The following is a 25195-nucleotide window of genomic DNA, read 5'->3' as shown; positions in this document are numbered from 1 at the left end:
ATTAGCTTGTAATGTTTTTTTTTTAAATGTGAAAATGCAATTTAAGTAAATAAAGATTTGATCCTATTTTGTAATCTGACAACGAACATTTTATTTTACACACATATATATATATATATATATATATATATATATATATATATATATATATATATATATATATATATATATATATATATATATAGTACTAATAACATTAAATGTTTTTAACAAAATGTATTAACATTAAAAGCGCCTCATGCTGAACTGTTGCTGCGTTCACTAGACTGTGTAATTTAAGGAACCGAAAGTGGGCGGCAGTGGTGAGCGGCTTCACAGGAAGGATCCTCTATATGAATGGTTTCCGACATGTCTAAGCTGAGGTCGCTTACCTTTAACAGTAAAGCGCTATGTACAACTTAAGTGTTGTACATAGCGAAAGTTGAAAATGTGATAAGACATCCGTGCGGTTGTAGATCTGAAACCAGGATAAGATAAAGAGATACGATAATGTCGGAGTCACTCTGAACGTAGCATAAGCTAGCTGAAGCTAACCGAGCTAGTTGCGCTGTTGATGATGACAACTGCAGAGGGAGAGATGCTGAGAAGACAAGAAAGGTAAGATTAAAAAAAATTAAGGAAATGTCTCTAATTTCCAACTCTTATGCAACATTTCTGTGTTGTTACTGCTTTGTTAGAGAATTATACGAACAAAATGGTGAAAGTAATGCACTTTTAAATCGTCGATTTTCATGCTTCCACTGAGAAACGGCTAACCCCTGCATGCAACCAATTTCTTACAGAAATGTTTAAATATCCAGCTAATGCAGCCATTATTTCCTCTTTAGGTGTCTCACAGATGTGAACAGACTGTGACTGCTGGCAGAGCCAGCAGGCTTCCAGTAGCCATGAAAGAGGAATGTGCAGGTCCGTCTTTGTTCGAGGACTTGGATTTTCCCATAACAGACTCCTCCCTGTTCTCTGACAGCTCCACACCCATCGCTCAGCTGCACGGAGAAATCACATGGCGACGTCCACAGGTTAGTTACCCGGGTTGGGTTGCGGAGAGGAGGAAGAAATTCCTGCTCACTTTGATATTGATGCTTCTGGCAGACGACAAAAGTTTGCTGGTTTGTTCTCTCAGCCAGGGACTGATTTCCCATAACAGGTGTTTGAGCTGGTGCTGATGAAAGATATTTGCACGATCGTCACGTAAGCAAAAAATTCAGTGATGAAATAAATAATATCACCTTACAAAACCGGTTACAGATACTGTGGGACATTCTCACAGTTTAGTCCCTTGCGCAATAATGAGTCTGTGAAATGATTTAATCCAGTGATCTCAAACTGCATTCCTCAAGGTCTGGAGTCCTGGGACGTCTAGATGTGTCCCTTGTCCTTCACACTCGAATTAAATGGTGAGGCCATCTCACTAGCAGGCAGCCAAGCTCTGCTAATAATGGAGTCAGGTGTGCTGAAGCAGAGAGCTTTCTAAAAGTTGCAGAACTTTGGCTTTGATGAATGCAGTTTGAGACCCCTGAGGGTTGAGGCAAAGGAGGAGGCATTATGTAAATTTGACTTTCTTCATCTTTACATCATGTTACAGTGTTACTCCCTCTTCTAGAACATACCTGCAGTGTGGCTTTGATTCTTTCATGCATGTTTGAGGAATCCTTGAATGTCTCTCGGCAGCCATTTAGGGTGCCTAAATGCTTGTCCCCACAAAGCGCTACCTTTTTCTACAAAGCTCTTTCTTGGAAAAGCACAGAGCAGCCCTCCCTGGGCAGCAATGGCAATTAGCAAACACCTGGTGGAAGAGCAGCGTCTGCTGAGATCATTATAGGACCATCTTCTCAGTCCAGTGCTCCTAACAACAGCTGTAAATGGCATAATGGGGGAGCATTGTTCTAATGTCGTGCTAAAGGCAGAATGGTCCAGGAGCTTTTTGCATACACAGAGGCCAACATCAAACTGTCAAATTGCTGTTATGTTTGATGTACAGCATTTTTATAACAACTGAAGGTTGACCTGATTGTGCTATAAAATGGCACCATAGCTAATACTGGGCCTGTCATGTTAACACATTTTCCTGAATGTCATGGTAACAAATTTTGTTGCACCAGAGTGAAGCCCTTTGTCCTCCAGGCTTTGGTAGGAAGAGAGGAAAGAGGAAAAACTAATCACGTGTTTGTAAAATCAACAGACTTGTGTATAAAATGTATGAATGCTTTTCAGATTCCAGGGCTGGGAGTCTTCAGGCGCTTTACACTTCCATTCAATGTGCTTCAGAAGTCTGTGAAGCTGTTCTAAATCAATTATTGACACATCACAAATAAGTGAGAAGTCTAGACTTTGTATTTCTGAAAAAAATAAAAAAATAAGAATGTTCCCAGTCTGCACTGTTTATGTAACCAGAAACAATGATATCAAATATAATGTGCATCTCAGTTTGTTGCATGTTTGGCTGGATTTGGTGTAAAGAATATACTCTGATACCTGTAGTCTTTTTTTTTTTTGGCAGGATAATGCATCCTTGCCACAAAAAGAAAATGTCCAGGTATCATCCGAGAAGCACAACAACAAAGTCTGAAGTGTTAGACTCCAAATTCTAGTAGGATGTCCAAGAATAACAGACCTGTAAAAGGATACCTTTATTATGCAAGCAGCTGTAAAGTCATGCCAAGTCAGTGTGTAGCACACTTTGCTGCTTTGTTAGTATCAGGGTTCTCCATCGTTTTCCAGTTGCTGAGAGCCACTGTCCTTCAACTTTTACATGCATCAGTGCTTGTTACCGGGCCTCTGCAGAACTTAAAGACGTACTGAGGAGGTAATTCATTCATTTGATTCAGGTGTGTTGGAGCAGATATGCATCTAGACGTTCAGGACAGTGGCTCTCAAAGAACGGACCTAAAGTTGGACTACTTTTTTCAAGCAATTGAGGAGAAAGTAAAAGTGTTGCAGCCTTCTTTTAGCCAACTGACTAGCAGCAGTCATGTTACTCTTTGCTTCATAAAGCTTGAGAAAACACAAGTCCCCCCCCCACATTGGCTCTAGAACCTGATTAGGACTTTAAACAGGATTTTTTTTTTAAAGACTTGACACAATAACTTGTTTAATGCCTTGATATTAGCCACCTACTGTTCATTTAAATTGTTCACAATACATTTCTGCAGACTCTCTTTGAGTCTCTAACTTTATTTCTTCTTCGTTTCTACCTTTAATCCATATCTCAAGGAGATCTGCCGGTCGCCGTCTCTCTTCCCCACCAACGCTAACCTGGCTCATGCTAAACAAGGTCTGCTGGGTGACTGCTGGTTTCTCTGTGCGTGCACCTTCCTGCTCAAGAACCAACATCTTTTAGACAAGGTACACAAACACCACTTTTATTGTCCCTTGTCCTACTTGAGTGCTTTAAAATCTTACACATGCATTGCTCAGTATTTTTTTGTTGAATGTGTAGGTGTTTCCTCCTGGCCAGCCCCAGTGGGGCAGCAGCAGGTACAGGGGCTCCTTTCGGTTTCTCATTTGGCAGCAGGGCCACTGGACAGAGGTGACCGTCGATGACCGTCTCCCCTGCATGGATTCCTGTCTCTGTTTCTCACGCTGCCACTCCCCTTCTGCGTTTTGGGTTGCTTTGTTGGAGAAGGCCTATGCCAAGTAGGTAACTTGAGAACTTCCCCCCCGAGTCTCTTATCTTTGTTTGACCTGATAAACCGTCAAGATTTTGTTTCCTTGATGCTTTGTTGAACATTCCCAGAAACATTTTGTTGAGTTATCAGCAATTGAATTCCTGCTCAATTCCTTGCAGGCTGCATGGTTCATACGAGCAGCTCTGGGCTGGACAGGTGTCGGAGGCCCTTGTGGATTTGACCGGCGGTGTCGCCGAGCGCTGGAGCCTGAGGGAGTTTGGTTCAGACAAGGAAGAACGGGAAGCGGTGCTGGACAGTGACCAAGTCAGGAGGAAAAAGCTGGACCTGAACCTCCTGTGCTGTGTGAAAGAAGAGTGTGCATTGAGCTGCTCCACCCACAGCACTCCTGGAGGTTAGGGAAAGTATTGCTTTGTAGATAATCCCACCACTGATCCCCCCCTCCTTGCCTAACTCCGTCTTTGGCATCCCCCCTCGAATTAAGGACTCGGTGAGCTGGATCAGCATCACGCTCTGACTGTGATGGAGTGGTTGGACGTGAGGAAGGTGTCAGGGAGTGAAGTGCGGCTGCTCAGGATCAGAAATCCGTGGGGACGATGCTGCTGGGCAGGTGCTTGGACTTGGAGGTAGAATGTTGTCGTGGGGGATGTTTACAGTCACGTTGGGTTTTTAGGAATATCCAAGTATGCACAAACCTGTTGGTACACCTCTGTAAATCCCCCCAAAAAAACCCTCAATAGTAACTAAAATAGCTTGAAACTGATAATAAATAAAAAATGCACTGAAAATTAACCTATGAAAATCAAACATTGGTTTTACAGAATTTGTTTAGAAAATAAACTAATGCAAGAGGCCTGGATAAAATGATGGTATCTCCAGAAAAGATCCATAGGGATGTGTTAAAACAAAGGTGTGTCCTCTAATTAGCATCCCAGGTGTCTTCAAGTTTGTAACAAAATCAGTCTGCATATTTAAATGTTGACAAGTAGTCACTCTGCTGTTTGCTGACAAGGTGTGCACCTTAGTGAACATGGCCCACAGGCAGCAAAGCAGAGAGTTGCCCCAGGAGATTAGAAAGACAGTTATAGACAAAACATGTTGAAGGTAAGGGCTATAATACCATCATCTAGCAATTGATGCTCCTGTCACTACAGTTGTGCTCATCATTCAGAAATTTAAGGTAGCAAACCTCCCTGACTGCAGGAGGAAAACTGGAGAGAAAGATGACATGTCCAGAACATCCTCCAAAAAAAAATTAAAAAATGACCTCCGATGTGAAGGTGCATCAGTGTCAGACCTAACCATCTGTCAGTGTTTAATCCCAAGTGGATTTCACTCGAGACAATGGAGGAGGACAGCAAATCTCGAAAAAGCCAGACTTGTGAACACGTGCAGAAATATCATCGACGGATAACAAAATTATTTGATCGCCTCGAAAGATTGAGCAACAAAACATTAAGTTGCAGGGATCATCATTTTTGCCCAGGTCTGTTTCTATATGTTTTAAATAATTATTTTGTTGAAGCGCATTCGAAACACAATGTCTGATTTTCATTGGTTAACTTTCAGTACATTTTTTGTTCACCGTTATTATTTTAATCAGTTTCAAGTTACATCAGTGGTACTGTGGGCATTTTGGTCATTAAGAATGTTGTCCACATGTGCATGCTGTTGTGGAAAGTTACTAAAACCTGCAGGAGAAAAAAAAAAAAAGGTCTGGAAGTTTTAAATACTTTTCCTGAGCTTGACTTAAAAAAATAGCTATGCTGAGAATGCAATCAGCTGCTGATCATATGCATCTAAACCTGATTTTGGGAACTTTTGAGAAGTGTTGTTTTAGATTACAGAGGTAAAAATAGACTGAGATGGAGTTTCCCATGGACACATTGAGTTACACCACGACTCCTGCTTTTCTTATTGTTTCGCTCAAACAAAGGGCGTGGAGCTATAGGTGCGTGAGAATACATTATAACTCTCATTTAAAAGGGATACATGAGACGATCATTGACATATAAACATCTGTCACTGTCATGCTTACATAACGATATGAGTCACAATCACTACCTTCCCTGACTTCCTTTTGGGAGTAATTTTTTTTGCACAAAATTTTTCAACATAAAACAAAATATCTGATGTCCACTTCACCGTGTAGTAAAGACCAGGTGGTAGGCTCAGTTTAATTTGTCTCAGGACCGTCCATTTTTGCTCATAATGAAGATTTGATAGCTTCAAATTTGAGGAGACAGTCGAATTGCTTTTTAATTTCACCCAGGGAAACCATAAACAGCAGGCGTGCACTTTAGTGCACTCAAAGCTGCTTTTAGTTAATGTGTTAAACTTGTCTAAATATAGCAAGCTTTTACAAGAAGGACAGAAATATTTTTCTTATCAATCAAGCCCAAAAGATTTTGTAAAGTGATGCCTATCTCATAATGAGGAAATCGCACAAAACCCTTTTTAGATTTTAGATCTGCAACGATGCTCCTACAAAAACCTGACTTCGTTTATTTAATTAAAATGCTCCATGCTAAGTTTAATTTTTGAGCAAGCAATACAATTCATAATGTAACGAATGGAAGTAGTTGTTTCACTTCTCTACATGAAGACGGCAAGCCACATTTTCCCAGCAGAACTTCACCACCAATGCGCCATGTCTCTCCTATGGTGCCCCCTGGTGGTAGGTTTTACTCAGGTCAGCTGCAAACCCTCGCCTGAGACTTCATCCGTTATCAGACCAATCCGGCCTGGTCTGTTGCTCTCGCATTCGTCTTTGATGTGAATGCTGAGGTGCTCTGTTTAAATGCTTTGACCCAGATTAGCATGCAGATTCTGCACAGCTCCGTCGGCTGTGTGCAGAACATCTCTCTGTCTGAACAGTCCCTGCATGTTTTCACTTTTGGTATGAGCTTCACAATGGCACAGCTGTCTTGTTTGTCAAATACCTTTTTGCTTAAAACACTTAATACCAGTTGACTCATTAGCAAAATTAGCAAAAATAATCCGTGTCTGTTGAACTCAGACTAGTGAATGTATTAAACCCTTTTTCGAGTTGATCTCGTCTTTCAAACTGTTTGACTTTCAGCGGCATTGGTTGGAGTTTCCTCGACCCGGTTTGCGCTGCAGAACTGCGAGCCCGAACAGCAGAGGGCGAATTCTGGTTAGACGAGGCCGAGTTTACGTCTCAGTTTGATGACATCACAGTGGGATATCCAATTGGCAAAGATGGACTCTTGAAGAGCGTTTACACAGGTTATTCATCTGTTATCTTTAGAAACTAGTGTCAAACATTTAGTGGTTGGCTGAGACTTTCTGATGTTTAAACGTGTTTTGTAAGTTTCTCCTCCTCTTACAGGAACCCTTCTCACACACAGCCACCAGCTGGCTAGCCGGTGGATTAAAGGCCACTCTGCTGGCGGAAGCCGAAACACCAGCAGCTACAGCAGCAATCCCAAGTTTTGGCTCAGAGTGTGCGAGACAGGCGAGGTTCTCGTGTCCTTGCTGCAGCATCGAAAACGCCGAAACACGGGAAAATACGCACAAGCAGACCCGGAGGACAGCAGTAACACAAAGCACCAGCATTACCAAGCTATCGCTCTGCATATGTGGAAGGTCTGTGCCGTGCAAAACATGATGGTGACGCGTGTGTTGCTGTGCAATTTACTTGGAAATGATTCTCCACAGGTGGAAAAGAAGCGTTTCAGTCTGAGCCGGATGTTAAACAAACCGCCTTGTGCTTCTACTCACTGCCACTCCTACGAGAGAGAGGTGGTCCTGTGCCGGCCGCTGGAGCCTGGATACTACCTCCTCATTCCCAGCACCTACCAGCCAGGAGCCGAGGCCCGCTTCCTCATCCGGGTCTTTTCCTCCTCCCCTACGTCACTCAGGTAGGAATCACCTGTAGGGAGCAGAAAGTGCACCACACATTTACAACATTAGAATAACGATCTTCAATTTATCGTGGGAGATTTTATGTGATAGACTAGCACAGGAGGTTCTCGACTTTCTGCAACCTTTTTGTCTATCTAGGGTGTTTCCTGTTTATATTTCCGTTAAAATTACAATGTTTCTGTTGATTACGTCCTTTTAATCTGAGCATCTTCTCCCGAGGCGAGTGTTGCACAACTTCAACCGACCAAGATGATCGTCAATCTAAACAGAACAGCTGCTTAAGAAGAGTGTAAATAAGAGCCAAGAGTGCTAAAAGTAACTCTGGAGGAACTTCAGAGGTCCCCAGCTCAGCTCCAGGGAAAAATGGATCAAATTTAACGCTCAGTGAATATCTCCATTGAATCTGACTGAACTCGTAAAGAAGAGAAGGGAAAATATCAGACTTGAAATCTGTGAAGCAGGCAGAGACAAATCCATAAAGAAAGGTGCTTCTGCAACTATTTGCACATGTAGACTGAACACAGCTGCGGTTCACATTTTTCAGGTTTCTGTTTAAGAAAATTGACAATCATGCACCAACTTCCTTTCACTTTGCAAATATATTCTGCTTATTGTCGGTTCATCTCACAAAATCCCTATAAGATTTATAGAATTTGGTGGTTTATGAACACGTCAAGATAAGCAAAATTGTGTTTACAAGATTTTGGTTAATTCCCCCACCCCCCAACTTTGGTAGATTTTCTCAGATGTATCATGAGGAAATGACCATGTGTGACTAATTAAAAAGCAAAAGCTGACATTTAAACAATAAAACCTCTTTCTTTTTACAGAGCATGGGTTTATTTGTAAATATTTATGTCTCTATAAATATCACACTTTTCCCCCTTAGAAGAAGTGTGACATGATTGTTTGTTAGTTAAATAACAAGGCCATTGCTTTCCTCAGTGCCCTAAAAAGCCCAGCGCCCTCACTGCCACTGACGTCGGATGGTGAGTGGGAGACCAGCTTCTTCCGCGGCTCGTGGATAGAAGGAAGGACGGCAGGAGGAAGCAGGAACTTCCCGTCGTACTGGCAGAACCCCTGCTTCCCTTTTGCGGTGTGTGATGAGCCAGCACTGACATCTGGAGTTAATGTCAGGATTACTCTGCACCAGAGCCGCCCGGACACCGATTTGCATCCCATTGGTTTCCACGTTTACAAGGTCGGTCAAATATCAAGGGATTAGCCCTGCAGTCTGTTTACACGTGAGCTGAAATTGACTTTTTTTTTTTTTTCCACTTTTTTGTCTAAAGATGACTTAAGTTATTTTTTATCAGCATCAAATAAACTTTAACTCATCTTACAAAATGATGAATCTGAGATAATATTTTAATTTTAGGTTTATAATTTACTCGGGTACTGCAGGTGGAGTCGGAACAGACGGCAGCCAAAGAAAAGGATCCTGTGGCCAGCTGCGTCCCGCACTGTTACACCCAGGACGTCAGTCTGGCCTGCGCTCTTCCTCCTGGATCCTACACCGTAGTGCCGTCCACTTATCAGCCCGACTGCTCAGCAAAGTTTATAATCAGCCTGGCTAGGAAAATACACAGGTTAGCTCTGTTTTCTATGGTTTTATCAACAACTCTGTCACATCAAAGTATAAATGTTTGGTATTAACAGGATGAGATGAGAAGATCTATTCAGCTGTTACTTTATTAAATACAAGTCCCTGTCTAAGCTGCTCTGACCTTTCACCTATTTACCAGCTTTTTTCTATCCTTATGTATAGTTCATAACACCCTCTTTTTCTCACTTTAGATATTAAATCAGGCTAATGTTCTCCCGTTTTAGTTCGGCTAGGATTACTAGCATTATTTTTATTTGTTAAATGCTAGAATAATTTATATTTTCACTTTTTTTTGTTTGCATTTTATTTTTCTGTCTTAAGTTTACACACACCTCCTTAGTACCGTATTTTCCGCACTATAAGGCGCACCTAAAATCCTTCAATTTCCTCAAAAGCCCACAGTGCGCCTTATAATCCGGTGCACCTTATTTATGGACCAATATTGAGCCACGACAGGTCTAGCAACTACAGTAAGCTTAGACATAATATAAGGATAGACGCCTCATGGACCGCTCTCGCCTATTGTCGCTGACGAGATTTAGGGCGGCCATCTTGGAGCGGTACTCCACTCCACTCAGCGTTTCGTGTTTAGCAGGCACAATGACGTATCAGCGCATTTAATCGATCATAACACGCTTTTTTGTTACTGTAAACCTTATTCAAAAATGTATCAAAGCAACATTTATAAACAACTGTATTTTTTAAGTATGTTTTTAATACATACTTCAGCATATTTATAGCTTAGTGGCTATAACAATAGGAATGGAATATACTGATATTGATGTATGATGAGCATATTACAAAGCTCATCATACATACATTTTATGTATGTATACATTTTATTAATAATTTTTATTATTAATAAAAATTATGTATTTATTTAATAAATAAATTTAATAATTTATTTATTAAATTTAATAATTTAATAAATAAATTATTAAATTTATTTAATAAATTATTTAGTAATATCAATACATATTTATATAACTATAAACACAAATAAATAATGATTAATAATGACACAAATAATAATTAATACTGAATAATATATATTGGATACATGTTTATATATATATATATGTATGTATATACATACATATATATATATATAGATATGTATATGTTTTTCAGCCGACGAGTTCTAGCTTCAGAGTGATTCAGCAGCTGAGATTGAGTCCAAAATCCGATGCGAGATTCATCCGTGCTGCAGTGAATCCGTCTCTCTTTATAGATATCTCCCTCTTCTTCCTCACATCGTGTCTTTAGGAAACTTTCAAAACAAAAACGGAAGATTTGGGATGTATCTTACTTTTGACATAGTGAAAGAATTACATATAAATAATAGTCTTTACCGCCTGTGTAAACTTTGCTGGTGAATGTTCTAACACATAATATAAGTTTTATATGTTACATTGTTTCTTTTCTAATATAGGCCCTTGTGTCAGATAATCTAAGTCAATGTTGGAGAATAATAAATTTTTTTAGATTTACAGAATCTCAGTTAGCCTTCATAGCGGGGCTGAACCCGTATTACACCAAGCACTGTAGCTAATATTAGCTGGTATCTCGCCGGTGGACATAAATTAAATATGTCTGTGCTACCCAGAAAGCAGTTGGGCACAATATCGCAACACCAACACCATGAGTGAAACAATGACTGGGGACCGCTTCTTTATTCTACACATCCACATTTGTAGAGCAGGGTGGCAACCCTAACTGTAGTGTCTATTCTATGCGCCTTATATATGAAAAAAGTTTTAAAATAGGTCATTCATTGAAGGTGCGCCTTATAGTGCGGAAAATACGGTATTTAGTAGATTTCTCTTTTAAAAGGTATGACTTTCAGTATTTCTACATAATCTTCTTTCCATGTGACGACAGCTATTCTGTGAAGTGCACCAATTGCTTTTTGCAGCAAAAAATCCACACTTGATGCTGCCAATGCCATACTTCATCACACATCTTCAAAAATGTATTTATTTTTCTCCCTGAAAGCTTTTTACCATCGACAATCTTGCTTACTATATTCTGCATCATTTTAATTAGCAAATATAAATAATTTTAGTATACCCAACTGACTTAAAACAGGAACAGTTGAGTCTGAGTCAATGTTTGTGAGGAAGAGAGATAAAAAGGTTATGCATCTTTTCAAACGGTGTCTTTAAATATGTGTTTTGGTGGTGGCGTCCCCGGCTAGTAAACTCGGCCAAAACATCCTTCCTTCTGTTCTGCAGTCTGCTCTGAGTGTGTCACACTTCTGTTTTTGGTTAAATGTAGACATTACAAAGGCTTATTGATACATGTATACAACAAGTGAAGTCCTCTAAGCGTGAAGGAGAGAAGCTGATGCTGACTGAAATGAGTTTGTGTAACTCTTCTTATGTAGTTGTCGATCACCTAGTACAATACAGAATAAAAAACTCTTCACAATGTGGCTTTGACGGTAGGCAAGTGGTCCGACAGGGTGAAAAAAAAAGACACGGTTAGCGTCGTGACTGAGTGGTCAGCCACGAACACCAACCGGCGCAGCTCCCGCTCATAGGGTCACATTTTTCCAGGCCAACTACGAGAAAAACTTTACAATTTATATTTGTAGATGCTAAATATTCTTACAGTACTTCGTTAATTGTTGAACTAGAAAAATATGACCCTAAGTAAAAAAAGAAGTGAAGAGCTGCCTCTCTCGCGCACCCACCCCCAGCAGCCCTCCTCAGAATTCTGGTGGGGGAAGCCGCGAGAGTGCCTGACGGACCCGTTGCCTGCAGTCACTCATCACACCACTAGGTGGCTCCAAACAAACGCATTGATCAAAAATCTCATAAACAGACACACAAGCTTTTCTCTCTGTTACAGTTGCGTATAATAACTTATTGAAGAACCGCCATTTCAGTTTTGATCTAAAACAATGTTTTTGATCTAAAACAATGTCTGTCTTGTGTTTCTGCCAGGAAAGTGGTGAAAAGTCAGGAAAAGCTCGGGAGTGCCATTCACGAGGTTGGTTAGTCTGGTTACATGATGCATCATGTCAAAACGACATCGAAAGAGATAAAAAAAAATCATTAACTTTGATTATTGATAAAATATGCATTTTTCTGTTTCTTAAACAGTCTTGGATAAAAGGGTTAGTCTTTCTTTTTCTGTCATTCCTGGGTTTTGGATTGCAGCTACAGTTATACTGCATTTTGAAGACATACTTATGGAAGCTAAATTTAGCAACTACAACTAAGTAATAAAATATCTGGTCAGTATTTAAGTCTGTCATTTATGATGTAACCTTCAAAGACTGTCGTTGTTAAGTTAAAGCACAGAAAATATAAAAAAATATTTATACATCTAGTGAAACTTTACTTAGTTTTACTATCATATTTACTCTGAGTGGATATAATATTAAGGTTTTGCAGCAGCTCAGTCAGAGTCCCTCACTTGAATCTGATAGTGAATCTGTGGAGGGAGCTAAAGATTAGGGTTATGTTACAGAGGCCTTCCAACTTTAGAGATTTAGCTTATCATCAAGTCAGTAGAAACATACAAAAAGCTACTCGGCAATGATTAAAAAGGTTTGATTGCTTTAATCCCACAATAGATCTTTCCACTTATTATTGAGACAGTTATAAATAGTTTTTGACAAGTAAATAAAAACAAATATATTTTAAGAATAATTTTAAGTTGAAATCTGCCAGGGGTATGAGTAATTTATTTCTGCCCACTTTTTATGCTATCTAAAGATCAAAAGGATATATTTGATAGAGAAAATCAACAGAATGGGATCCAGGGAGATTTGACAGAATGTGTCACATCGACATGACAGAAGCATGCATGTTGAACTTACTTTTAGATTTTAACTTTACCACTTGTCGTCAGAAGGTGGCAGTACTGAATAACCTGTCTTGTGTTTTGTGTCTCTGGGTGGCAGGTCTCTCACATCTCTGTGATGAAAACCTAGTTCTCTGGGACTGACGTCAGCCCACCACCCCGTGCCTCTTGGCCCACGATGAAACGCCCGGTTCCACCGTCAGCGCCGACCACAGAAAGCATGACTGTGTTTGTGTTTGTATATATGGACCATGAGCGGCTGGCCAGGCAGAGGGACAAACCACCGGGGTCTCTGTACAGCTCCACAATCATCTGTGATTAGGACATCAGAGGTTGTCGGTGGGCTGGGCTGCTAATGAAGTATGACGGGACCGGCTGGTGTAAACAAACAGCGGCAACTGAAGAATACCGCCACTGCTCTCGCTCATTCACTCACTGGTGCGCCCGCCGGCCCGGAACAAAGAGTCCTCTCATGAGGGTCCACACAGAGGCATGGGAGGCATGGGGGGCAAGGGGAGCGGGGATGGTCTGCGGTAGCAGAACCAACCAAACCGCACAACACCAACCCAAACCAAGCCATACCAACCTAGAATTTTTCCAGACATTCCTTCCCCTGCAAACATTGTTGCATTGTTTGTGTCAAGAGGCAAACACTGCTTTGACTATCATTTTACATCAAAACGACTAAAACTTTGAGCCAAACCCAGAGAAGTCTACCTAGTTCCCTTCCTCACCCTTCACCTCCTTTTTAGTCCCTTATACTCGGTCCACAGCTCTTGCTGGACCTGATCACAGCCACTGTTTGAAGTTGCCGCAAGAACAGAGGACAAGCAAAGGGGATGAGACGAGAAACACGGCACATCAGAGGATGCCGATTCAAACAACGAGGCTGCCAGTTCTCGTTTTCTTGTATTGAGGCTGTGCATGTGCGGTGGTGTGTGTCCATCTGCTCGTACCCGTCCATATCTGTGAGCTGAAGTCACCAGACTTCTGATCGCTGCAGCCAGAGGGACTGCACACTTTTACATAAACAGGATCTCATTGACCACTGGTACTTTGTTGTAGATTTATACCATTAGTTATTTATCATATTTGGAAATATTTATTATAAATTTAATAAAATGTTAAACTAAACAAAAATTAGTTGTTTTAATGAAATTTTGACATGTTGGTTTCTCTTTGCGTTGTATTTTTTTCCAGTGAGAATTTGTTTCTAAAAGTTTTGAGACAGTTTTTTTTTCCTGTCAGACTTTATTGTTTTAACTTTGACTTCTCTTTCTCATACCTCTATGCTATATTGAAGGTTAGTAATAAATGTGCCTTGTTTTAAATTTTTTATGAAGAAATACATCAGGTTTATGTTTTAGTCATTGTTTTAGACCACTGAATTGGGCCACGTTTTCCCTGTGACACAGCGCTCCTTCAGGCTGTAGGAAACCTTGTTCATCAAAATGCTACTGGATCTGGAATGCTACTTGTAAAGAAAGTTTTGGTATAATTTTTAGTAATTTATTTAGATGAGAACACATTTAACATTTTGGCTAGCACAGCTTATTGGGAAATTAAGGTCCCAGAGTCTAGAAGAAGAGTACAAAGGCACTAAATTAAAGTTGCTTGAATTTAGTGCCTTTATATATTTAGTGCCAGTATAAACGTTTCCAAAGTAAGCCGTAATTTTGGGATCGTGGAGATGCTGGTTTAGTTCTTAGAAGGACTTGGTACCATGCCCCCATTTCACACAACTCGTAACAAAAAAATGCCCCAAGTACATAGTGTAAAATGTGGCAGACATGCATATTATTATGTTGGCATTTGTGCTTGAAAAACGTTTCAATCATTGTCACAAAATAACTTATTTTTCTGAAAAAAGGAAATTTGGGTTTTCCAAATTTAATAAAATTATTTTTAAAAACTGAGTTATATCACTAGATATAACTCAGTTTTTGTTAATGAAGCAAAATATATCGCACTCATTTTTTTTTTTTTTTTTTTTTTTGTTAATTTAAGGAATGTTATTAAAGAAAATCAACTCTTTAACCATATTCTTCTTTATCGTGGTGCGCGCCATTGACTCATAATCTCGTTTTTTCACGCCAAAAAACGAGATTCTCGGTGTCAAAACTTCTGGGGCTCTGCGCCTGCGCGCCTCACTCTTGACCTCTCCAGCTCGCTGCAACTGCCAACAAGCCGCATGCGCGTCCATGAGCAAGGACCGCGCGTCACCGTTCCTGCGGAACTCGGGAGGCTGTTGTCGGACTCCGAAAGCTAGACTTCTATCTAGAAAATAATGAACAACAAATTTGATGCGTGAGTACAGGTTTTGATTAAATATGTGCGTTACAGCGGGCGTGATGGTCGCTTTTAGACACTAACCGAGGGTTGAAAAGTTACTATGGGCGACGTTGTATTAAATGAGAGGTGTGTCAGCTTTATGGCGTGGTAGTATATTCTTTGAATGTTTTTTTTTTTTAAGTCATCTGAGAGTGAGGTTCTCTAATATGAAAGTATATATTGCCGAATAAAGCAATAATGTAAAGTAGAAGGTTTACTCAAGGTTGGTCAGTAGTTAGCTATAGCTTAGCATGCCGTAAGCCAATTAGGCCCTCGATCCTCGGTGTTGTAGTAGTTGAGAAGTGAAAGACGGCGTGCGAACCCGGGGAGAAAAGTAGAATCAGAGATCCCTAATATACAGACAGATGTACTAGCTCTCCGTTTGACAGAAAGTGAGTTGCATTTAATGCACCACATTCATAGAGGAGGATATGCGCTTCTGTTTTTCAATTAAACATGATCTGTTTTAAGATTACGGGGGAAATAAGTTTATCAGAACCGGTCTTGTGAGAAATTCTGTTCCCCTGTGAAAATCTGTTCCCCCTGTGTCGGGAGCGCGCATTGCAGCCAGAGAAGTGGATTCGGCGGATCTGACCATTTTCACGGCGCTTCTGATCGATTTCTCGGTAAAAACTACTCATATAATCATGTCAGTGTTGTAACTTTCAGTTTAATCGGCAGCTATCAAAATAAAAATACATACGTAAATAAACGAGGTCTGGTGTGGAGGTCTTTTTACGCTGTTTTGTGTTATTTTAAACGTGAAGAGAATCGATCTTTTTTTTCAGCTTTTGTCTCGTAAGCCTCACAAATAAAAGTCAGTCAACAAACACGTTCCCAACACGAAGTGTGCATTTATAATTTTTCATTTCTGATAAAGGAGGAGGGAAGCTGGCTGATAGCAGGGCACAAAAATAAAGACTTCCTGAAAAGATCAGAGTGTAAACTTTTTGGCCAGTCACGTTCTAATGATAAATAAGGAAAATAAGGAAATGTCTAGTATGCTATCACACATAATAATTTTTGAGAATTTGGAAACAGTTACTTTTTATTTCCCAAAGTTATGGGGGAGAAGAGGAGAGAATGGATATTTCACCAGCCTGATAAAATCTGTTCCCCCAACTTAAAATGGAAACAAATTAATTTACCTGCAAGTCTTTTGCTGTGTTGATTCCACTCATTATCAACAATAAATCCTGCAAGTTTGAAAACATTTGCTCTATTTTTGACAAAGTTAGGATGGGGGAACAAAATATTTTAAGCACCTGATAAAATCTGTTCCCCCCCTTAAAATGGAAACAAATTAATTTATCCACAAAGTCTTTTACTGTGTTGATTCCACTCATCATCAACAACAAATCCTGTGATTTTCATAACATTTGCTCTATTTTTGCCAAAGTTAGGATGGGGGAACAAAATATCTTAACCGCCTGATAAAATCTGTTCCCCCTACTTAAAATGGAAACAAATTAATTTACCTGCAAGTCTTTTGCTGTGTTGATTCCACTCATTATCAACAATAAATCCTGCAAGTTTGAAAACATTTGCTCTATTTTTGACAAAGTTAGGATGGGGGAACAAAATATCTTAACCGCCTGATAAAATCTGTTCCCCCCCCTTAAAATGGAAACAAATTAATTTATCCACAAAGTCTTTTGCTGTGTTGATTCCACTCATTATCAACAATAAATCCTGCAAGTTTGAAAACATTTGCTCTATTTTTGACAAAGTTAGGATGGGGGAACAAAATATCTTAACCGCCTGATAAAATCTGTTCCCCCCCCTTAAAATGGAAACAAATTAATTTATCCACAAAGTCTTTTGCTGTGTTGATTCCACTCATTATCAACAATAAATCCTGCAAGTTTGAAAACATTTGCTCTATTTTTGACAAAGTTAGGATGGGGGAACAAAATATCTTAACCGCCTGATAAAATCTGTTCCCCCCCCCTTAAAATGGAAACAAATTAATTTATCCACAAAGTCTTTTACTGTGTTGATTCCACTCATCATCAACAACAAATCCTGTGATTTTCATAACATTTGCTCTATTTTTGCCAAAGTTAGGATGGGGGAACAAAATATCTTAACCGCCTGATAAAATCTGTTCCCCCTACTTAAAATGGAAACAAATTAATTTACCTGCAAGTCTTTTGCTGTGTTGATTCCACTCATTATCAACAATAAATCCTGCAAGTTTGAAAACATTTGCTCTATTTTTGACAAAGTTAGGATGGGGGAACAAAATATCTTAACCGCCTGATAAAATCTGTTCCCCCCCCTTAAAATGGAAACAAATTAATTTATCCACAAAGTCTTTTACTGTGTTGATTCCACTCATCATCAACAACAAATCCTGTGATTTTCATAACATTTGCTCTATTTTTGCCAAAGTTAGGATGGGGGAACAAAATATCTTAACCGCCTGATAAAATCTGTTCCCCCTACTTAAAATGGAAACAAATTAATTTACCTGCAAGTCTTTTGCTGTGTTGATTCCACTCATTATCAACAACAAATCCTGTGATTTTCATAACATTTGCTCTTTTTTTGACAAAGTTAGGTGGGGGAACAAAATATTTTAGCTTTCAGCCACCTGAAATAATCTGTTCCCCCTACATGAAATGGACATGTACAGTGAATTATTTTATTTGTTACCTAAAATGTGAATCATTAAATGAAGCTGTTTATTTCAGTTTGCAGAAAAAACTCCTAGCAAAAGAGGTTGTGGATTTTCCTGTTTCCACTGCGGCGTCTACAGCGTGAGGTTGGACATTGCTGTGAGACTTATTCTTAACAGTGGTTGTTATAACATTAATATTCTTATTTTGAGTGTTAATGAAAATTTTTGTCATGACTATAATTTGTATGTTTTGATAAAAAAAATATGTACTTAGCCAAACTTAATACATCAACATGTGAAAACAGTTATTTAACAAAATTGTTAAATATGAACACTTAATAAGTACAATAACTGAAACTTCAATAAAGGTTAATTTCAGATGTTTTTTGGATCTGTGTCACATGAGACCTGCTCCAACTCCAAAACTCACACCTAGACTCTTCAAATCTACACTAAATTATTCTCAACTAATAGCAGAATATTTTAATCCATGTTTGGGATTTGTGAAACCTTTAAGTGATTTGTCAGACTTCAATAAAGATGAGATTACCATTCACACTTGTCCCATGCAGTCTTTTTCAAAATCAATTCTAATTCTTCTTCTTGAAGAGGAGAATAATCTAGTCCAGATTTTAAGTGTCACATTTTTAATTTTTTCTAATAATGTTCATATGCAGGATGTTGGGGGTTTTCTTGACCCTCAACCGCATCTACTTTTAATTAACTACAGGAAATGAAATTATTAAGTTATAGACAAACAATTTTTGTTAATTAATGTTATAACAACCACTGTTAAGAATAAGTCTCACAGCAATGTCCAACCTCATGCTGTAGACGCCGCAGTGGAAACAGGAAAATCCACAACCTCTTTTGCTAGGAGTTTTTTCTGCAAACTGAAATAAACAGCTTCATTTAATGATTCACATTTTAGGTAACAAATAAAATAATTCACTGTACATGTCCATTTCATGTAGGGGGAACAGATTATTTCAGGTGGCTGAAAGCTAAAATATTTTGTTCCCCCACCTAACTTTGTCAAAAAAAGAGCAAATGTTATGAAAATCACAGGATTTGTTGTTGATAATGAGTGGAATCAACACAGTAAAAGACTTTGTGGATAAATTAATTTGTTTCCATTTTAAGGGGGGGGAACAGATTTTATCAGGCGGTTAAGATATTTTGTTCCCCCATCCTAACTTTGTCAAAAATAGAGCAAATGTTTTCAAACTTGCAGGATTTATTGTTGATAATGAGTGGAATCAACACAGCAAAAGACTTGCAGGTAAATTAATTTGTTTCCATTTTAAGTTGGGGGAACAGATTTTATCAGGCTGGTGAAATATCCATTCTCTCCTCTTCTCCCCCATAACTTTGGGAAATAAAAAGTAACTGTTTCCAAATTCTCAAAAATTATTATGTGTGATAGCATACTAGACATTTCCTTATTTTCCTTATTTATCATTAGAACGTGACTGGCCAAAAAGTTTACACTCTGATCTTTTCAGGAAGTCTTTATTTTTGTGCCCTGCTATCAGCCAGCTTCCCTCCTCCTTTATCAGAAATGAAAAATTATAAATGCACACTTCGTGTTGGGAACGTGTTTGTTGACTGACTTTTATTTGTGAGGCTTACGAGACAAAAGCTGAAAAAAAAGATCGATTCTCTTCACGTTTAAAATAACACAAAACAGCGTAAAAAGACCTCCACACCAGACCTCGTTTATTTACGTATGTATTTTTATTTTGATAGCTGCCGATTAAACTGAAAGTTACAACACTGACATGATTATATGAGTAGTTTTTACCGAGAAATCGATCAGAAGCGCCGTGAAAATGGTCAGATCCGCCGAATCCACTTCTCTGGCTGCAATGCGCGCTCCCGACACAGGGGGAACAGATTTTCACAGGGGAACAGAATTTCTCACAAGACCGGCTAGCTAAAGTAACCTGCAGCGGATCTTCACGCCACGAGGTCATCATAATTGACATTTATGTTTTGGGGTTTGTGTTACATGTTCAGCCGTCCGTCTATTACAGTTGTGAATAAAAACAAGAATGGACTTTGTCCTAACTAAAGCACCACTAATAATTAAAGCCTCAATTATAATCATAGACATTATTAAAATTTGTTTGCCTTTGGTATCAATTTAGAGTCAACTCCTGGATTTATTTTGGTCCTTATGTTTCCATCTAATCCAGGTTGAAAGACGATGACAGTGGAGATCACGAGCAGGATCAAGGCTCACCGAAAGACAGTGAAAAGGAAAAACTTGAAGAAGACAAGGAGCAAAACATTATAAAGAAAAAAGTAAGGCAGTACAACAACCTCTTGTCACCCCTGCAGAAATGTAGGAAAACCACAGACCCTGATGGCAATGCCTAGTCTTCTTTGAGGTTTGACTTCAGGATTAAGATTTTTATTTCTTTTTTACTTCTTGAAGAAAACAATGTGCTTTGGGTTCTTTAATCAAACTGGTTTTGGAAATTAATACAAATGAAATATGACCATTTGCATTAAAAATTGTATAAAGTAAAAACTGCTGTTTTAGTTTAATGACATTAAAGCTGAGAGTTCTTGATTTTGATTAAAGTAATAAATGTGGGTAATTTTCATTATTTTACCTGCTGATAAAGGCCATTCCAAGTAAAGTCTTTTTTTTTTTTTTTTATCCCTTCCTCACAGTGATGTAATAACAGTTATAACTACACTGGTTTCTTGTTGTGGTAGATGGTGGTGCCAGGACCAGGAGAGCATCCCCTTCAGTACAACTACACGTTCTGGTACTCGAGGCGTACTCCAGGGAGACCGGCCAGCACTCAGAGCTACGAACAGAACATCAAGCAGATCGGCAGCTTTGCCTCGGTCGGTTACTTATCAACTCATCTGCATATACGGTCTCCACATGCTACATTTGTTGCCCCTTTTCATCTTTTTATTTACGTAAAATCCTTTGCTATTCTCAAGGTGGAGCAGTTTTGGCGCTTCTACAGCCACATGATCCGGCCTGGTGATCTCACAGGTCATAGTGACTTCCACCTGTTTAAGGAAGGCATAAAGCCCATGTGGGAGGTGAGGATTTTTGAGATCCTAAATGATGATCTCAAACCTTTCTGCTTGGTCCATTTGGAGCATGATTTTCAACCTTGCCTTGGGATCATTCCTCGTCTTTAGGATGATGCCAATAAAATGGGTGGGAAGTGGATCATTCGCCTAAGGAAAGGCCTGGCGTCTCGATGCTGGGAGAACCTGATCCTGGCCATGCTTGGGGAGCAGTTCATGGTCGGAGAGGAGATCTGTGGCGCTGTCGTGTCGGTACGCTTCCAGGTGAATCCAGCGACACACAAACAGGCAAAGCACACACCCGCTGCATCGCTTGATCTCAGCACTCAGACCCGTTTTGTTTTGAATCAGGAGGACATTATATCCATCTGGAACAAAACGGCAAGCGACCAAGCGACGACGGCCCGCATCAGAGACACGCTGCGCCGAGTCCTCAACCTGCCTCCCAACACCATCATGGAGTACAAGACACATACAGACAGCATTAAGTATGTATGTCTCCTCGTTTTATTATTTTTTCCTTCAACCTTTCTGTTTCCTAATCATTTTAATAATTTTTGCATGCTTTTTAGTAGCGAATCATATGAATTTAAAATTCTGCAACTTGTCACCTTTAATTTATGTATTATAACTTACATAATATACTCTTATAACAACCACAAACTTCAATGTGTTTTTATTGGACTTTTAAATGATCACTCCTCAAATAAATCACCTTTACTTAATTTTTTACATAAATTTGCCTGTGTGTAATTTAATCTGAGGCTAGAAAACATTATTGATCTAGCAGCATCTTCAAGACCGAGGAGCACAGCAGGGCTAGGTTTGAAAGCAATTTCCCAAGCTTTCAGCATCTCACTGTTCAATCAAATCATTTGAAAATAGAGTATGGCACAACTTAACTTTCTAATCATAGACGCAGCCTAGAGGTCCATGGTAACTTGGAGGAGCTGCAGAGATCTCCAGCTCAGGTACGGAAATGTGTGGATTGGTCAGCTGGAAAACCCAGCAGGGTGCTCTGATCAGAGGAGACTAAATTAGACCCTTTATTTATTTTTTTGTTCTTTCTTTCTTTCCTGCAAAATGCTGCTTGGTGGAAGGTTAACACTTGCACATCACCACTGTGAAAAATGGGAGTGGGAGCTGTGCGGGTGTTTTTCCTTCAGCGCAAACGGGGCAGCTGGTTAGAGTTGGCGCTAGATACGGAGCAGTACTAGAAAGAAAGTTTGTTAGAGGCAAAGTTGTTAGTCTGATGTAAGACGCTGGTAGTGCCTCATCCCAAAACACAGCAACGTTCACTCAGCAGGCAAAACGACCCGTGTCCGACTTTTTCATGGATGTCAGAACAACGCAGAAAATCCAGTTTGTGCCACGTCCATATGTGGTACTAAATCGGATACATAGTTTTCAGCGATGTCTGCAGTGTGAACGGTCAAGCAGCATTTTATCAGACTTTTACGTCATTGATCATAGACGTAAAAATCTATGATCAATGCAAGACAAGCATCATAATCATTCACCAGAAGAAGCTAGACGCTGTAAATTATAATTATAAAATTATGAAGTAGTCAGACTATGGATCCAGATAGACTTCTCTCCAGAAGTTACAGTCAAAGCCACACAAACAGCTTTAGCTATTTGGTGGCTTTCTTTCCTTTTTTTTACTTGGCGCGGGACACTTTGGGTTTGTAAACTGTTCACACAGAAGTCTGACTGCGACCACATCATTCAGTAATCTAAACAAACGCAAAAACAAAACAAATGGATTTGAGCATTAAGACCTAACGTCAGAACGTAGCCGATTTGGTGTAATATATTCAGACACTTACTCATGCATACCTTTGCAATACCGCGAAATTAAAATTTGATTCACATTTGTAATTAAAATTTAAAACCTCAGCATTATTTTCCTTCTATTTCACAGTTACACACTAGTATGTTTTTGTCTGCCACATAAATCCTGATGAAATGCATTGAGGTTTGTGGATTTTCTGAGAAGTTATTTTAGTTCAGTTGGAGAAAAAAGGCTTAAGTTTTGCACAATAAATATTGTGTTGTCCTGTTTTAAATAACGTATCATTTAACAAGATTCACATTTTGTAGTGAGATCAGATTGTAAAACTATCTTCAAAAAAGCCGTGGGACGAAGAAGCATTTAAACGTCTGCAGCATATGGGAGGAAACTGGCTGTAATGGATGCTCCACACTCTGTCGCCATGTTGCTAATCGGGTTCTGTATCCTGAACCCACTCGTGTCTTTTCTGCTCTTGCCAGATTTCCAGCTTGCTTATCTGTCTTATGCAGAACATTCATTTTTATTTCATTTCTCCTTACAATAATGACGGAAGCAGATTTTTTTTTTTCCTGAAACTGCCTCCTAATCTCACCTGCTTGAGGATGAGAACCATAAAGACTTCTTCTTAATCATGATGCTTTAATTCAGTTTCAATCAAATTCAGCTTAAACACCTGAAGCAGACTATAGTTTTTCCTCAGTAGTCTTTCTTATGTGTGCTGTATTTTTCCTGTGGATTTCTGCCTCTTGTTTCTAGATTTTGAGTTTCCTTTGACTTACGACCTCTTAGAAAACACCTGGCTTGTAGAAACCTGGATGCTTTATGGGAAATGTTTGCTAGCTTCACCTCGCTTAGATATTTACACCCAGAGAGTAATTAGAGAAAATGTTTCAGTTTTAAAATCCTCAAGTGATCCCGGCTTTTATGGGAGACGGTTTCCCCAAAGAAAGCAAATCATAAATATGTCGACAAAGAAGTGGAAATCTGGGTTGTTTTTACTGCTGTTTGAGTGACCTTAAAGTAAACCTTTATATTTTACTGTGAATGATGAAGCACTGGATGCTCCTCTCTTCGCAGAGCCTGGGAAGACTTCCATGGTCTGGTGAATGCTAGCGGCGGACGTTAGCCCCTCACACGGAGATACTCTGGGAAGAGTAAGAGCTGCTTCTGGTTTAGCTAATGAGAACTAAACGGGATTCCCTTCCCGGTGCGTTTTAACATCCTCCTGCCGTTGTCCGTCTGGTTCGTGCAGGTTTGTGTGTTTACGTGGCGTGTTGAGGGGTGGACGAGTCCAGGGCTGGATACCTCTGCGTGGATCGGCACTGTGCAACATGAGGACAGAGGAAATATCCACAGGAACAGAGGGCCTGAAGACCATTCCCTATTTTTGTCCAGTTTTGATGCTTGAAAGGAAAGACACACCAGCGATCGGCAAAGCGAAGAGAAATAATCAGTCAACCGGAGAAGAACGAAGCCTTCATTATTCTTGTTTACGAGTTTTAACATGTTAACTTGCCAGCAGAGGGAGGCTGTGTGACTGGTGTCTGCTCATCCGTCTGTTTGCTGCCAAAGTGTGCTGGACAAAATACAACGAAACTTGTTTGATGTAGAAATGAATGTCATGTATTGTTGAGCAGAAGCTGTTGACACGAGTCTGCTGAGGAGTTTTAGTGGGACTCAAACAGGCCAACAGGTGGACAAAGTTTTATTACAGCGATGTATTTTAAATGCCATTCCTGTCATTCTGAACACAATCGCATCATTTTCGTGTACGATATACTCGTGTATACTTTATGAATCTGTCACTTCACTCTCTCCGACATGGACCTTTTACTCTGAACAGAGACGGGCCGTCCCGCGGTGAGCAGAACGTCGCATCGGAGCTTTCTTTAAGGTTCACTACTAGCTGCCTCAATCACAGTGCCTGGCCTCGAGCCTCGAGCTGTCCCATCAGTTCAAGGTATACGACGTCTTCAACTGGTTCATAGAAAGGACTTTACTTAAACGTCCACAGTGAAAGCCTCCCGAGTCCAATATTTATCACCTTTTACAGTTTATCAGCAAATTACATGAAACTTTACCCAGGATCAGGGTTTGTTATAGATTTCATCCTGGGCAATTCTTCTTTTTTTCTTTTTAAGGTCTGAAGTTTGTGAGAAAGTCTAATTCTGCCCAATATGTTGTGGCAAATGATGGAAGAGTAACATTGTTGGAGATGTGCACCTGATGGATTCTAGCAATAAAAGTTAAATATGCATCTGCTGCTAAGGGTGGCTCCGTTTTGTTTTTCTGCGTTGTAGACGAAGAATCCAATGTTTTCGTTTCTTCCTGCCTTTGTTCATCTTCTTTGCCATCGGAGGAGCTTGGCTTTCTTTTTCTTAGTTTTTGGTTTTCAACTCATCTCAAAGAACATGTGGTTCTGAAAAGACAGCAACAGTTTAGAGAACGTACTT

At 39.6% G+C, this 25195-nt stretch overlaps 2 protein-coding genes across 5 annotated transcripts; both read left to right on the top strand.

Annotated features, from left to right (window-relative positions):
* The first annotated feature begins 284 nt into the window (after positions 1-284).
* capn10 (calpain 10) lies at positions 285-14264 on the top strand. Of its 2 annotated transcripts, XM_014984779.2 has the most exons (13): positions 285-597; positions 828-1019; positions 3214-3345; positions 3440-3636; positions 3788-4020; positions 4111-4252; positions 6709-6875; positions 6979-7235; positions 7308-7510; positions 8460-8715; positions 8919-9103; positions 12069-12114; positions 13034-14264. In XM_014984779.2, exons 2-13 carry the CDS (start codon positions 888-890, stop codon positions 13061-13063), a joined length of 1980 nt encoding a protein of 659 aa, XP_014840265.2. In that variant the 5' UTR covers positions 285-597; positions 828-887; the 3' UTR covers positions 13064-14264. The 2 variants fall into 2 exon arrangements, with proteins under 2 accessions (XP_014840265.2, XP_087870560.1); XM_088014434.1 differs by lacking the exons at positions 285-597; positions 828-1019 and adding an exon at positions 1046-1191.
* Positions 14265-15066: 802 nt separating this feature from the next.
* On the top strand, positions 15067-25010 carry eif4e2 (eukaryotic translation initiation factor 4E family member 2). 3 transcript variants are annotated; one of them, XM_014984784.2, is made up of 9 exons: positions 15070-15240; positions 20086-20194; positions 20615-20749; positions 20852-20956; positions 21059-21211; positions 21299-21435; positions 21864-21918; positions 23820-23896; positions 23995-25010. In XM_014984784.2, exons 1-8 carry the CDS (start codon positions 15221-15223, stop codon positions 23853-23855), a joined length of 750 nt encoding a protein of 249 aa, XP_014840270.1. In that variant the 5' UTR covers positions 15070-15220; the 3' UTR covers positions 23856-23896; positions 23995-25010. The 3 variants fall into 3 exon arrangements, with proteins under 3 accessions (XP_014840271.1, XP_014840272.1, XP_014840270.1); XM_014984785.2 differs by lacking the exon at positions 21864-21918 and having other exon boundaries at positions 15067-15240; XM_014984786.2 differs by lacking the exon at positions 21864-21918 and having other exon boundaries at positions 15067-15240; positions 21299-21439.
* Positions 25011-25195: the final 185 nt, after the last annotated feature.

Source organism: Poecilia mexicana, unplaced genomic scaffold (assembly GCF_051168715.1).
Source record: "Poecilia mexicana isolate PSO_F unplaced genomic scaffold, ASM5116871v1 scaffold_17, whole genome shotgun sequence".
Classification (NCBI taxonomy): domain Eukaryota; kingdom Metazoa; phylum Chordata; class Actinopteri; order Cyprinodontiformes; family Poeciliidae; genus Poecilia; species Poecilia mexicana.
The sequence above is the reverse complement of the archived record's forward strand: the minus strand, read 5'-3'. Positions and strand labels throughout refer to the sequence as shown.